Genomic DNA, 16,733 nt, shown 5'->3' on the forward strand with positions numbered 1-16,733 from the left:
GAAACTAAGTTATAAGTTTTAATTTTAAGATTTTATTGATAAATTTAAAAAAGGCAATAAATTCAAACCCCTTTTCTAACTCATCAGGAACCTTTCATTTTATACAAGAAAGTCATGACAAAATGATTTTTTTCAAGACAGGTCCCACGAGTAAAGAACATACGGAGACTATTCATATTTTCTCTATTCAGTCACTAATGAATTATATGAAGATCTCCCCATGGGTAGAATGTTATGGCAATTGTTAATTTTACGATGGAATATTTTGTCTGATTTTATTCCTCCATACCATATAACTCACTAATGGATCTCGTTCATTTGTTCTATACTGTTCTGTAAATCGAGTATCTTACATTTTACTGCAATACTATCAATAAGGGTTAAGGGTGAAGGTAGAAAATTTTGAAGAAGGGGCAAATCGACTTTTTATCTATTTTTCACCTACTAACATAATACTTAACGATAGGGTCATCACAATAATGTGTCACGTAGTTAACTTTTGTTGACATTTCACATTGAAGATCAAGAAATGACCACGCCATCTCACAATAAACAGAGACAAAACTTCAAGTGTACCATTTATGTGACAAAAATCATCTTACCCATTGAAAAGATGAAAAAGGATTGAATTGAGTCTACTTTACTCTTTAATAAGTGATCTAAAAATGTTGAGCCAAAATGGCTTTATATTTGCTTCATGCCTGAAATGGATTTGTTCAATCTGAACTCTTATAATATATTGTCTAAGTTAATTTTTTTTTCTTCTGCTTTAGTGTTTTCTTTAAATTAATATTCTTTATACCAAGAGACATTATTTTTTATGTTTTAAGAAGTTTAGTTTTTGTACGACAAAAAGATCTTAATCATTAACTTTATAAAAGAAGAAAAAGAAATGATTTGTACCATGAAATATTTGAAACCAAAGGTTGTGATAACTTGTCTTTTTGGACTTTTTATTTGCACTTATTAATTACTACTAAAATAAATGCATAATATTAAATATAATAAATATATAGTCACCAAAAAAAAAAATATAATAAATATATAGTAATAATTGTTCAAATAAATAAGATAATTTTATATTATTGTCTTTCTATCCATACTCTAAATAAAAATTTACCGTACACCAAATTCTAATATATACATAGCACTAATTATTTATTTGAAATCTCTACATATATAAGATTTGACCATAATCATAATCATAATAATTCTATAATGCTAATTAAACATGTTATATCTTTCTGTTATTAGTTTCATGACGACATTACACAACACATAACTAACTCAAACTGACTGAGTCTTTTGTTTCATTACTTCATCATCACCATCATCATGATTCCCCTGCCAAAACTTGAAGTTCAAAGTCCTTCTGTCAAGCATCTTCTCCACAGCCTCAATGGGAAGCCCTTTAGTTTCCGGAACAAAGATCAAAACAAACACAATGGCAGCAGTGGTGATAAATATAAAGATCATGAAAGTGCAAGAAGTGCCAATAGCATCTGTGAGTGACAGAAAGGACTGAGCAACAATTAGATTAGAAACCCAATTTGAAGTTGATGCCATTCCACCACATATCCCTCTGTACCTCAAAGGGTAGATTTCAGAGTTCACAACCCATGGAACAGTTCCCATTCCTGGTGAGAAGAAAATTATGTAAAGTGCAAGGCCTATTAGTGCAAGAAAACCGTATTTGCTTGGGCACCCCCTTGTGTACCATAATCTCTCATTATTTTCACATTGCTTTTCTGTTGTGTCGCTTGAGATCAAACATGCTCCAGGTAAGAGCTGCATTAAAATTCCAAGTTCGTGTTACAAACTTACGACACAAATATGAATACCAATTTTCTTAACGGGTACCTAGGTGCTGCTAAACTTAAAAATTTGTTTGGCAAGTTTTTAACAAAGATTTTTTTTAATTGATTTCTTTAAAAGATTTTTTAAGAAAAAGATAATTTGATGGGTGGATATTTTATATAAAAATAATTTTTTATTTTCAATTATTTTTAAATAAAATAATACAAAAAGATTTTTTCATCATTATGCTAGAATTTTTTTTTAGGAAAAAAATCTTTGAAAAAAGGACAAAAATTGTAATCTTTTTTTAAAAATAAATATTTTTTATTCTTTTAGTGAATGTATTTTTATTTGAAAAAATTTACTAAATATACTTAAATTAAAAAAATCTTATTTATTAATAAAAAAATCTTTTTCTTATTACTAAACAAACCATGTCCAAACAAACATAATATATGATAAAGGATGATATAATAATGCTGATGACAACAACCACCATCATAAATATAATATCGGTAATGTTGGGGGACAACAAAACCAGCTAAAATTTATCTTATTTAACATTCATTAATTGTTGTAAAATATTTCTGATATAATATATTGTTCCAAATAATAGACAAAAAAAATAGATATATAAGAAACAAATAATATAATTATCTCTTTTTGTTCTAAGCAATAATAAGAAAAGAAGCCTAATGTAGAAGTTTTTGATGAATATATAGCTGAGCAAAACTGAAGTACTAGTGCATCATGCATAGATTCAAAAAGTTACCTTATTAGATCCAGAAGCACAGAATCGGCAACTTGGAGAAGCCTTAAGGCACTTCATACAATCCCATCCACCAGCAGATCCGACAGAATCCAAAGTAGCGTTAAAAGCAGGGCAAGTAGCATTGTTAAATAGCGCCGTGTCGGCGGGGCTAACCATCGGCGAGTGAGTGGTGGTCTCATGGAACACAACAGTCAAGACAACAAGGGACACCACAACGCCGGACAAGCTGAACAAAAGAAGCTTCCTCCTGCCAGTCTTGTCAATGAAGTAAATGCTCATAATTGAACCAATTGCATTGAGACCAGCAGTTACAAGAGAAAGAAGGAGTGCTACTCTGTTTGATGCAAATCCAGCTAGTTGCACGATTGTGGGGCAGTAGTACATAACTGTGTTGATGCCAACGAATTGTTGGAAGATTTGGAGGCCCATTCCTGCATATAAGCCTCTTCTAACTGTTTTTGTTTTCAGCATTTTTGTTATGCTCACCTTATCTGAGTTTGAAGCTTCCTTGATTTCCATCTCCACTGACTCCTTAAGTGTGTTGATTTCATTTTCAACATCCTCTGGAGGGTAAATTCTTCTTAAAATTGTTTTCGCTTCTTCTTCTCTTTCCTGTTTACAACATAAATATTTTAAAATTTTGTAAAGAAAGGAAATAAAAGTACATATTTGTTTGTATTTTTGTTCACTGTTAATATTTTTTTCTTCAGAGTAAAAATTATATACTGAAAATAATAATTAAAATTTTAATTATGTTAGGTATACACTAAAATCAACTATTAAAATAAGCTATCAGTGTATAATATACATTAAAAATAAGTTAAACTACACATGTATTTATACAGAAATAATATATTTATACACAATTATATAATAACTAATTTTTAATATGTACAAAATATTTTTATAGAACTTACTAAAAATTGTATTGACAATTTTTAAAAATGTTAGTTACGTAAGATGGAAACCTTTCTGAATAACCAACGAGGTGATTCTGGGAGCATAGTCATCAAAACTATTTGTATTAATGCCGGCAGTGCAGCCACTCCTAACATCCACCTCCATGTTCCTGGTGCCTGAACAAATTGACATCAAAATCAAAAATCTAATTTGTAAGAACAAAACTTTGTACTAATAAAATCTAGATAATGTGATTAACTGCAGATAGAAGCATGGCAATCATGCAGCAGAATATGAGTGAACCGTTGGTATAACGGAATGCATGTCAAACATAAAATTTATGTCAAAATAAACAATTACAATTAAGAATTGTCCGAATAAGTAGTAACCACGGACCAAAGTGAGTAGTATTAGGGTCTGACCGGGAATTAAGTTTCGATATATATTTTTAATCATTAAACTATTAATAACTTTTGATATAATTGAATGACTTATACTATTAGGATATCAAATTTAAATTCATAACATTTATCTATAAAATTATATTTACATTATTTTTTTTGACACATTATGGAAAACAATTTTGTTATAATAATCTCCTCTTAATAAATAAAAGTTGAATTTGTTTTTTCCATATGTATCTAACTAAATTTAAAACAAATGGTTGGACTAGTGATTATTCATCCGTGATTGAACCAACAAGTCAGTAATCTGCTACTTTAATTTTTGTCATAGTATTCATCAAAATAATTAAGCTCAAGGGTAACACCGTCATCTTACATTTGTGAAAGCCAAGTTGATGAGATAGGACAGAAACTGTCCACCAGTGATGAGGAATCCATTGAGACTAACCAGAGCACCGCGAACTCTGGTCGGAGAAGCTTCCGAGATGTACAATGGGGACGCCATCGACGCCATTCCAACGCCGAGTCCAACGAAAACTCGACCCACGATGAGAATTGCAGGATTTGTTGCAGCAGCCATGATAACTGATCCAATGAAGAAGAGTGTATCGGCAAGAATTATTGCTTTTCTTCTTCCAAATCGATCGTTGATCCATCCTCCAACAGAGGCTCCTATTATTGCTCCGGCTAGTGCCATGCTCACTATGGCTTCCTGTTTTATCAACATGAAATTGTTTCATTAATTAACTCTCATTGTGTAATACTTATTAGTGTTGTTATAGTGAGATTTATTAGTTTTCCATAAGTAGCGGTTATTAATCAATTATGTTCTCTCAGTGACAAGCTTTGGGAACCAAACACTACTTGTACTTCGAATTCAGCATAAGATAAGAGAAAGTGTTATTAATCAATTTTGTGAAATATAACAGAATTTAGTCCTTTAATTTATGAGTCCATAAAACTTTAGAATGAAAATAAATTTAACTACATATCTTCAAAAAATAGTTTTGCTACAACAAAAGTACTTAAACGTTAATTTTATTAACGGTAGATTTTTTAATTTTTTTAATTTTTATAGATAAAATAGTAATTTTTATTTTATGGATACAAAATTAGTTTTTATTTATTCATGGATAAATTTATTAATATTCTAAATTTTTATAAATAAAAATAATTTATTTTTATTTCTTAAAAAAAATTAATATCAGTAGTTGAAAAGAGCATGAAAAAAACCAAAACATTTAATTTAAATATATATAAAAATAATTAAATTCATATCAAAGTTTACACATAAAATTCATTTATGAAAAATTTTAACCATATTTCCTCATGAGCAGATAAATAATAATAAATAAATTATAATTCAAAAGTACAATCTTACAGTTGTCATATATAACTATGTCTCTCCTATTCATTCATGATTCATTTGTGATTGAGAGTTAGAGTAGGAGTATTGAAAATATTGTGGCCAATCATTTCTGCTGTGGTTCACAATTTAGGACCATAAGAGGGCTGGCAACACCCTCAAAATTTTCGAACAACGCCAAATCCAATATTCACTAAACTGCTCATGTAGGTGTAAAATTTTTAAATATAAGAAACACGTTTTTCCACTATAAGAATACAGTCTATCTAGTATCTATTGTTTTTATAACTTCTTATTTGAGTCGGCCAAAATTAAATTTAAAAATTGGAAGTTGTTTATTTATCTTTGATTGTTTATATTCTTAACTATAATATTTTGTCACATCAACATTTTTGTTTGTTAGTTCAATATTTAAAAGAAGAAATTAACATATAGAACCAAAGCAAATAAATTCTTAATAGAGCAAAATCAATTTTTTTTTTCAGAAAAAAAAGATTTTGTAAGTATAAAGAAACTAATTTAACTAAAAAAAAAAAAGAAATTAAAGTTACCTGAACATTTTGCCATCTGCAGCCTTTTTTTTGTTAATTATATAGGATTTAATTCCACTTTCCATAAAACAATAAAAGTATGTACGTAACTACAGTGTATATGATTAAAAAAATCAAATTCAATTGGCACAACTTACAAAGAAAAGAAATCATTTTTTTTATATAATTAAAGTCACAATTTAGTAGTTAAATTTATACATACCTTATTTAAATTTAATTCCAGCGTTCGACTTTCTTGTATAATCTCTTACCTGGAGCCATGTCTCTCTATCCACAGCTTTGAAATCATCCCTAATATATAAAAGAGCCCCGGATATTACTCCTGCACATAGCACACATCAATTGTCAATATCAAAACTTCAGATTTGATGCTTCTTAATAAGCACTATAAAACAGAGACATAAAATACAAAAAAAAAAAAAAAAAAAAAGCAGAGAAAAACAGGGGAAGAAAAAAAAATGGGAAAATCAATCGTCAAATTGTCCCAGTAATCAAATACATGGTGAAATGTAAAAATATACATAAAAAATAAATAAAATAATATAAATATATAGTTACTGATTTAATAATTTTTATATACACGTAATATTTTTTAATATCTTTACATTTTAAAAATCTTAAAATAGTAAATTTATAAAAATATTTTGTTAATTATTTTAAGATGATAAAATAAAAATTGTTAAACGATAACTTTATCAAATATATCAAATTATCTAATAAATTTGATTTATTATTTTCGCACGAAGACAATTTCACACAAACAATCATCACCTCTAATATTATAAATGTAATACCTGTGTCGTAGCCAAAGAGAAGGCCACCAATTCCAGCAGAGAAAGCAAGACGAAGAACATAAGGATTCTTCCATGAAAGTGCCAAACACTCTCTGAAAGCAAAGACATCGGCTTCTGGCACTCCTCCTTCCATAGTGTTTATGTTTATTTTTATAAACAACAAACAAGGAATTTAACTTATATTATTGTCCATAAACGAAGAAGAAGAGAAAAGAGGAAAAAAGAAAGAGTCTCAACTTAATGGTGGGAATAGAAGTGATTGAGTCAAGGGATGAAAGGGGTGAGTATGAATAAGAGCATATTTATAGAGAGAAATAAGAAGTTCCTTGCCATCATGGTTTTAAATTCATGTGACAGAATCACATAGACAATTTAGAATTTTCAATGGTACCAAAGTTATGTGAATTCAACAATTCCTACACTAAGAATGAGAAAAATTATGAGATTGCTATTGCCAAAATAATATAATTAATTAATTAAAGCAATATACAATTTGGGTGGGGATTATGAGGCACCGGTACTGGTTGGTCTTTTCTCACCGTTTTCTTATCTAACCGACCTTGGCGAATGGTCCCTATATGCAGGTGCACATAGAAGTATAGAACCACTGTTTAATATCTTCACTTTTTATTTTTTAGAACAGAAAACACGGTTTGCTAGGGTGAAAATAACTATAAGTTAAACATTAACACGAATCATATGACCCACTTAACCGAGAAATATTCGTTTTATCTTCTATAGTTGGTTATTATTTTTTTCCTTAATTATGGACAAATAGAATATTTCTATTAAATTGATTGAACAATTGGTGTCAATATTTTAATTTTGACGTTAGATATATGGTGTTTGTTTCGGTACGATCATAAATTTATACGTACTAGTACAATAAAAATATGGACAAATTAAAACACGACATGTGAATTATGTTTTTTATATTAATAATTATTTTTTTAAAATATATATTATATCAATGATTTTACTAAATCACCCTTATGCTTTAATAAAAATAAAAATAAAATTTATTTAATTTTTACAAAAAGACATAAATATCATTTTTTTGTATTGGACAAGAACAACCCTAATTCTTTAATTTAATCAAAATTCAATTAACTTTAGTTTTTCAATTTTAAATCTAAATCAATATAAAAATCAAAACGAAAATACATTTCATTATTCATATACACTAAACAATTAATTTGTTTATCATGAACCCTAATCTAATCCCTCCTACCCCTTCATACCAAAAAGAAAAATATATCTAAAAAATTGTTCCTCTTCTTTGTATACCAATCTACTGATAAAGAGCAACCTCACCTCTAATCTCTACCAGACAGCAGCAGTCTATCCTCAGTTCTTCACCCTCTCCCTTCCTCGTCGGACTCTGCCATTGCCCTTCCTCCCCTGATCTTGACTTAGTCATTGATCAATTCAACACATCTTGTAGGTCCTACTCTCCTTCATTTGTGCATCGATGCTTCGCCTTCTGCCCCAACAATTCCCAGGTGATTCTCTTTCCCTCTCTCATTTTATTCTCCGGTGTGCTTCCAATTCTAGCTGAGCTTACTTGCCACCATGATCCAATGAGATTTTTAGTCTTTCCAAAGATTTAGCATCAAATGAACTGATTCTGATTCTGTTTTTCTAAGCGTTAAAACATAAAACTGCCTTACTGCCTTAATATGTTCAATTTTGAGGGATTGAGTCCTGATGAATTGTTTAGTTTTGGAAATATTTTTATTATTGGTATCAATTCACCGTTTTGATTTTTTTAGTATTACATAGCGCAAGTGACATAGTTACCTTTGTTGCTATAATCCACTAGGATTGATTCCTTGCTGAATTTTTTCAGTTTTGGAAGGTTTTAAGATTTGAGAAGTAAGTTCTTGGTCGACGACTGTTATTTTTTTTTCGTAACTGAGATGTTGCCCTGATAACCACAAGGACGATAGTTCTCAGTGGTTGAAGGACTGACGTTGTGATTCTTCTGACCCAAGAGTGAACATATAGTGGGATGTTTTGTTTTATTTATTATTTCTGTTTTGGTGGAGCTACAGACTTTGAGGTTTATTTATTGGATAATTCTATGATGAAGAGTTTTTTGAGTGAAGAGAATAAAGAGGAGTGTATAAATTTATTTTTAAAAAATTAATAAAAATAAAATGGCACATTCTCCTTGATAGCTATCTATATATCTATGAGAGTGAATCTTCATCTTTTTACCATGGCATGCACTTTGTTTATTTGTTTAATTATTTATTATCTTGTTTGCACTTTTTTTCTGTTTCCAATTTTATTTTTATTTTTTTGTAGGAGGTGCTTTGTCGGTGCATTATGAATGTAAAATTAATTAACCTTGGTATTCTTCAATAAAAAATATGTATTGTTTCCAAGTCCTTGTAAATTTTTATTTTTGGCTTTTGACTTTCATAAGTTAGATCAACATTTCTATTAGCACTTCGTAAATTTATATTTACCTTTTATAAGGTGTTTACTTGGTTAAAGATTTAATTTCCAGTTTGACAATTTACGTCATGACTATTCAATACAAGTGGACAAAGGGTAACAGTTTGATTACTAATTGTTTTCAGGTTACGTTCTGTTCCGCTCCTCCCAATACAAATGGACACTGTAAAATGGAATCCATCTAGACCAGACTGGTGGGCAGGTTCTGCTCCTTCAGATCTATTCATTTATACACCCTTCAATAAAGGAGATCCAATCAATGTCAAGAAGCAAGAACTTATTTGGGTTGTTGGAGAGCCCATCCAAGTCATGGTGGAATTGGCAAACCCATGTGGCTTTGATTTAAGGGTTGATATACCTATATGTTCATTCAGGAAACTTAGATGCTTTTCCATGAGTGTAAAACTCTTGCCAAATTCATCGAAAGTGATCACCCTATCAGGCATTCCAACATCAGTGGGGCTGGTTACAATTCCTGGGTGCATTGTTCATTGTTTTGGTGTTATTACTTAGCATCTTTCTAAAGAGGTTGACAATCTGCTTCTTGGGGCCACCCAAGGGCTTGTCCTTTCTAACCCTTTCCGATCTGGTGGATCTCCAAAGTTGAAGAATGTAACAGTTCCAAATATTTCTGTAGTTCCACCACTTCCATTGCTAATATCACGTGTTGTTGGAGGTGATGGTGCCATCATTTTATAGCAAGGTGAAAATCGTGATATATGGATAAGTCTGGCTAATGCAGGCACAGTTGCAATTTTACAAGCACATATTTCCCTGTCAAGGAACAATCAAGATTCTGTGATTTCATATTCTAGTGAGTGGTACACGAATCCCTACACCTTCGTACAGCTGTACCAGCAAGTGCACTGGGTCGTCCAAGTAATACCTGAGCGAGTCAGGGTCAATCCCACGAAGATTGTGGTTTAAAGCAAGCAATGGTTATCTTGCAGGTCTTAGTCAGGCGATCAGAAGGAGTTGTGTTTTGATGATAAGGGGAAACTATTTATAATTTGTATTTGATAATGGATTGTTGTGTTGCCTTTCTGAATTAACTCTGGTATTACTGTCTTCTCTACTTGTGAGTGATCTCTTCTATGGCAGGCTGTATGTGATCAACACCATGGGCTGTGGTCATTGATCTCCTCTGCTACAGATTGAACGCCGTTGGCCGTGGTCATCTAATCTGATGAAGGGTGAAGCTCTAGCAGTTCATTCTCCTGGTGATCCTATTCAAAACGCCACAGACAATGTCAAATTTTCCGGATCAGAGAATGTTGCTTCTTTAGATTCTAGCCTATACCATGGAGACCCTAATCTCCCCGAAAATCTGCTAAAATAGTCTCTCGAGAAGTCCCCAACGAAGTCGTAGATTAGTCGTCTGAGAGATGTATAAACATAGTTGTTGGCTCGTGCTTTCTAGTCACGTATTCACACGAACCCAAGTAGACGCAGGTGTTTGTCAGACACGTTCGTCTTAGTATGATGAATAGAGATGATTGTCACTGATCATCCTATTCACCATGTTGAAGAGTGAGTATACATCTTAGAAATAAATCAAAGCCGGATCAAAGAAGAAATAGTAATACTTTTATTAATTCATAGGACTCAGTAGGGCTCCTTCCCTCAACCTAGGAAGTTTAGAAACTCATACTGAAAGGAAAATACAATAGTAAAACGTGTATGATGTGCGTCCTCCCTTATGGAGAATGTAAAATACACTTTAAATACTAAACAGATGACTAGTAAGGGTAAAACAGTCTTTCTAGTACTAAAATCCATTTCTGGGGCCCACTTAGTGAGTGTTTGGGCTGAGTTTTGATGAGATCCACGTGCTATAAGGCTCCTAGGATGTTGAACACTGGCTAGGGGGTCCTCTCTGGGTGTTTGGATGCTGGGCTTTGCTCTGTGGGCGCTGGACGCCTGGAAGGGGGCAGGTAGCTGGCGTTGGACGCCAGTTTTGGGCCTTGTAATCAGAAGCAAAGTATAGACTATTATACATTGCTGGAAATCTCTGGAAGTCAGCTTTCCATAACTATTGAGAGCGCTCCATTTGGACTTCTGTAGCTCGAGAAAAGCTCTTCCGAGTGCAAGAAGGTCAGATCCGGACAACATCTGCAGTGCTTTCTCTGTCTCTAAATCAGACTTTTGCTCTAGCTCCTCAATTTTAGCCAGAAAATACCTGAAATTGTACAAAAACACAAAAACTCATAGTAGAATCCAAAAATGTGAATTTAACACTAAAACCTATAAAAATATAATAAAAACTAAAAAAAAAACATACTAAAAACTATATGAAAATGATGCCAAAAAGCGTATAAAATATCCGCTCATCACAACACCAAACCTAAACTATTGCTTGTCCCCAAGCAACTAAAAACACAATAGGATAAAAAGAAAATTAATATACAATAAATTTCTAAGTTTCCAATGAAGCTCAGTTACAATTAGATGAGCGGGACTTAGTAGCTTTTTGCTTCTGAATAGTTTTGGCATCTCACTATCTATTGAAACTTAGAATGATTGGCATCTTTAGTAACTTAGAATCTAGATGATATTATTGATTCTCCTAGTTCATTTCTTTTTTATTCTTGAACATAGCTTTCAGAGTCTTGGCCGTGACCCTAAGCACCTTGTTTTCCAGTATTACCACCGGATACAATAATGCCACCGACACTTTAACTACGTGAACCTTTTCAAATTGTGACTCAGCTTTGCTAGAGTCCCCAGATAGAGGTGTCCAGAGTTCTTAAGCACACTCTTTTTTCTTTGCACCACGACTTTAACCGCTCAGTCTCAAACTTTTCACTTGACACCTTCACGCCACAAACACATGGTTAGGGACAGTTTGGTTAAGCCGCTTAGGCCAGGATTTTATTCTTTTAGGCCCTCCTATCCACTGATGCTCAAAGCCTTACATCCTTTTACCCTTTGCCTTTTAGTTTAAAGGGTTATTGGCTTTTTTCTCTTGCCTTTTGGTTTAAAGACCTATTAGCTTTTTTTGCTTGCTTTTTTCTTTCTTTTTTTTCTATTTAATTTTTTCTCCACTTTTTTTTTTTCTGCATGCAAGCTTTTTCTTTTTCTTTTTGCTGCTTTTTTCTTGCTTCAAGAATCAATTTTATTGATTTTTCAGATTACCAATAATACTTTTCCTTTTTCTTTATTCTTTCAAGAGCCAACATTCTAAAATTCTAACTTCAAATATGCACTGTTTAATCATACACTCAGAAAACAAAAGCAATGCCACCACATCAATATAATTAAATTATTCTTATTCTAAACTTGAAATTCATGCATCTCTCAATTCTTTTCGAATAAATTTATTTTAAGCAAGGTGAGAGATATATGGAACATTTTATAACTTTAAGGCTTCAATGCAAATGATCATGCAACAAGAACAATAGAACAGACAAAACATAACAGAAAACAGAAAAATAATTAAGGGAAAGGAAGTAAAAGAGAACGAATCCACCTTTAATGGTGGTGGCTAGTACTCGTCCTTGAGGATCCAATGTGATGCTTGATCTCTTCAATACCATTCTTTTGCCTTTGTTGTTCTTCCCTCATAGCCCTTTGTTCTTCCCTTATGGCTCTTTGATATTCTCTTATTTCATTGAGGGTGGTGGAATGCTTTTGATGCTCCACCCTTAATTGCTCCATGTTAGTGCTCAGTTCTCCAAGAGAAGTCTGCCATTGATCCCAATAGCTTTGAGGAGGAAAGTACATCCCTTGAGGCATCTCAGAGATCTCATGCTGAGGTGGTTGCACAGGCTATTGTGCATGCTCTCTAGTTTGCTTCATCCTTTTCTTAGTGATGGGCTTGTCCTCCCAATAGAGATATCTCCTTCTATGACAATTCCAACTGAATTACATAGATGACAGATGAGGTGTGGGAATGCCAACCTTGCATTAGTGGAAGGCTTCTCAGCTATCTTGTACAGTTCTTGAGGAATCACCTCATGTACTTCTACCTCACTTCCAATCATGATGCAATGAATCATGATGGCTCTATCAACAGTCACTTCTGACCAGTTGCTAGTAGGGATGATGGAACATTGGATGAATTCCAACCATCCTCTAGCTATGGGCTTTAGGTCAACCCTTCTTAGTTGAATGGGCTTGCCTTAGGAATCCCTTTTCTACTGTGCTCCTTCCACACAGATGTCTGAGAGCACTTGATGCAGTCTCTGATCAAAGTTGACTCTCCTGGTGTAAGAATAAGGATCACCTTGTGTTAGAGGCAAGTTGAACGCCAACCTCACACTTTTCGGGCTGAAATCTAAGATTCTTCCTTGGACCATGGTGATCCAATTCCTTGGATTTTGGGTTCACACTAGTGTCATAGTTTTTAGTAACCCATGCATTAGCATAGAACTCTTACACCATTAGAATCCCAACATCTTGAATGGGATTGGTTAGGACTTCCCAACCTCTTCTCCAGATCTCTCTTTGGATTTCCGAATACTCATTCTTCTTGAGTCCGAAAGGGACCTTAGGGATCACTTTCTTCTTTGCCACTACTTCATAGAAGTGGTCTTGATGAGCTTTGGTGATGAATCTCTCCATCTTCCAAGATTCAAAGGGAGTGGCTACTCTTTTTCCTTTGCTCTTTCTAGAGGAGTCTCCAACCTTGAGTGCCGTGAATGGTAATGGAAAGAAAAAAGCTATGCTTTTCCAACACCAAACTTAAAACTTTGCTCGCTGATAAACCCCTATTTTATGATTCTTCTTGTGCTCAAATTGAGTGTTTTATTCAATTCTTCACCCACTTATTCATATGAATTGCATGGTTTTACTTTCCCTTCCTTATTTTATAATATATGTGAAAACATGTTTTCCTATACTTTAAAAATATTAATTTTAATTATCCTTTATTATCATTCGATGCCGTGATCTGTGTGTTAAGTATTTTCAGGCTTCATAGGGCAGGAATGGCTTAGAAGACAGAGAGGAAACATACAAAAATGGAAGGAAAGCACAAAAATAGAGTTTTGAAGAAAAGGTAGCGGCGCGCACGCGTGGACGACGCGGATAGCGCAAAATGGTAGCGACGCGCACACATGGACAACGCAGACGCGTGCCTTGAGCAGAACACAAATTACGTGGATGCGTGAACGACGCATTCGCGTGATAAGGAAAACTCCCAGATGACGTGCACGCGTGACCCACGCGCACGCATGATGGACGCCACGTGCAGGAATCTGCAAAAAACACCCTCAGCGATTTCTGGACCCTTTTTCGGCCCAAATCCAAGCCAGAAACACAGAATATAAGCCAGAGAATGGAGGAATCAAAGGAGGACATTTAGAACAATTCATACAACATTCATAATTTCACAATTTTAGGTTTTAGATGTAGTTTTAGAGAGAGAGAGAGGCTCTCTCCTCTCTCTTAGGATTAGGATTAGGATTTAGGATTCGTATTATGATTAGGCTACTTCTCTTCAATCACAGGTTCAATATTCCTTTAATTTATTTTCTAGTTCTATTTATTCTATTACTTTAATTGTTATTTATCCTTTCAATTTGGTTTATGAACTCCATGTTAGGATTGATTTTCTTAATTAATACATATTGAAGTATTTTATGTTTAAGATTTCTTTCTTTTATTTATATTACTGCTGCTTCCAATCTGAAGGCATTTTTTATTTAAGTAGATTTATTTTCTCCTTTTGGCTTTGGTTAAGTAATTGGTAACACTTGAGTTGTCAAACTCAGCAGTTGATTGGAATTTAGGATTGCTAATTGATTTGGATCCCTCTAAAGCTAGTCTTTCCGTAGGAGTTGACTAGGACTGATGAATCAAGTTAATTAGTCCACTTGACTTACCTTTATTTAGTAAGGGTTAACTAAGTGGGAGCAAAAACCCAATTCTCATCACACCTGATAAGGATAACTAGAATAGGATTCCCAGTTCTCATACCTTGCCAAGAGATTTTCTAATTATTAATTTATTTTTCTTGTCATTTAAATTACTTGTTCCTTATTTTAAAAACCCAAAACAAAATATACTTTTTCCATAACCAATAATAAATCATACCTCCCTGCAGTTCCATGAGAAGACGACCCGATGTTTGAATACTTCAGTTATAAATTTTATTGGGTTTGCTTAAGTGACAAACAAGTTTTTGTATGAAAGAATTATTGCTTGGTTTAGAAACTATACTAGCAACGAAAATTTATTGTGAATTCTAAACCATCAATATTCAGTTCATCACTCGTCCTCGAGCATAAATAAAGAAAAAAGAAGAATGGAGTAGAAGAAGAAAAAAATAGGAGGATATAGAGGGAGAAAGAGGGCTCGGCCTTGTAGGGTAGTAAGTATATGAGAGGTGTGTGTATGAAGGGTTATGAAGATGGGTATTTATAGGAGTGGGAAGGGGTTAAGTTCGGCCATGGGTGGGGTTTTGGGTGGGAAATTTGATTTTGAAGTGGGTGGGGGTTGGTGGGAGTTATAATGGTTTTGGGGAAGTGGTATGAATGTGACTGGGCTAGGGTTTATAGGGAAGTGTGTATAGGGAAGTGTAAAAGTAGGTGGGAATAAGTTGGGTAGGTGAGAGATGCTGTGGGACCCACTGGTCCTGAGAGGCTAGGGAATTCAAGATTCCCTATTTCTCTGCACTGGCGTTTGAACGCCCAGGGGCTGCTCCCTGGCTGGCGTTCAACGCTAGCAATGCTATCCATTAGGGGTGTTGGACGGCTAGCCAGAGCTCCCTGGCTGGCGTTCAACTTTAACACTCAATCTAGAGTGTTCTGTTTTCACTACTGTGAAATTTTATCTCTGTTCTGACTGCTGCATATGATCATGACCCTAAAAGAAAAACAAAAGAAAATTAAAGGAAATAAATAATTAATTAATTACCGTTGGGTTGCCTCCCAACAACCGCTTCTTTAACGTCATCAGCTTGACGGTTAGCTCCTTATGGAGGTGAGTATGGGCTCAGATTTTCGCCCCTTAAAGTGAATTTCCTTCCTATTCTCTCATGAATGAGCTCAATTTGCTCTAGAGACAGGATACGACTCATTGTATGTTGTAAGGCTGGCTTCTTGGTGAAGACAACTCTCATGCCAGGTGAGAGGCCTTCACTTGGGACTTTCTTATCCCTCCAGCCTTTAGTTACTTTCTTTTTAGTACCTTTGTGCTTAGAGTTTGTTGATGGCTGCCCAACACCAAACTTAGAATTGGTGTCTGGGGGCTCTGTAAAGCTCCTCATAGAAAGAGAGGGTTGGAACACTAGGTGTTGCACAATTATCTCTCTTTTAGAGGGAGAATTGGGATAAGGCATCTTGAACAAGATGTGGTCCTCCCCTAGGAAAAGTCTTCCAAGGATGACAGAGTCATCTTCATCCTCTCCTATGTCCAAGAAAATGAAGTTTGCAAGGATGTAGTGTTTTTTAACTTTTACCAAGACATCCTCTACTAAGCCATATGGCTTCTTCATTGTCTTGTCTGCCATCTCTAATGAGATGTTTGCAGAATTCACCTCAATGATACCAAGTTTCTCTATTACAGAGAGTGGCATGAGGTTGATGCTTGAACCTAGGTCACACAGAGCCTTTACAAAGGTCATGGTGCCTATGGTGCAAGGATTCAAAAAGCGTCCAGGATCTGGAAGCTTCTGAGGTAGCCTCTGCTGAACCAAAGCATGGAGTTGTTTGGTAAGTAGTGAAGGTTCTTCCTCTAATGGCC

The 16,733-nt window shown here is 33.9% G+C and overlaps 1 protein-coding gene across 2 annotated transcripts; it reads right to left on the bottom strand.

Annotated features, from left to right (window-relative positions):
* Positions 1-1,054: 1,054 nt before the first annotated feature.
* LOC112732308 (probable inositol transporter 2) lies at positions 1,055-7,290 on the bottom strand. Of its 2 annotated transcripts, none has more exons than XM_025780979.2 (6): positions 6,585-7,290; positions 5,993-6,112; positions 4,250-4,585; positions 3,538-3,645; positions 2,570-3,181; positions 1,055-1,788 (listed from the first exon to the last, which is right to left on the bottom strand). In XM_025780979.2, the coding sequence occupies exons 3-6, from the start codon at positions 4,568-4,570 to the stop codon at positions 1,288-1,290; spliced, it is 1,542 nt and encodes a 513-aa protein (XP_025636764.1). In that variant the 5' UTR covers positions 4,571-4,585; positions 5,993-6,112; positions 6,585-7,290; the 3' UTR covers positions 1,055-1,287. The 2 variants fall into 2 exon arrangements, with proteins under 2 accessions (XP_025636764.1, XP_025636763.1); XM_025780978.3 differs by having other exon boundaries at positions 6,042-6,112; positions 6,585-7,288.
* Between the last annotated feature and the right edge of the window lie 9,443 nt (positions 7,291-16,733).

The sequence above is a fragment of the Arachis hypogaea genome, chromosome 13, assembly GCF_003086295.3.
Source record: "Arachis hypogaea cultivar Tifrunner chromosome 13, arahy.Tifrunner.gnm2.J5K5, whole genome shotgun sequence".
Taxonomy (NCBI): domain Eukaryota; kingdom Viridiplantae; phylum Streptophyta; class Magnoliopsida; order Fabales; family Fabaceae; genus Arachis; species Arachis hypogaea.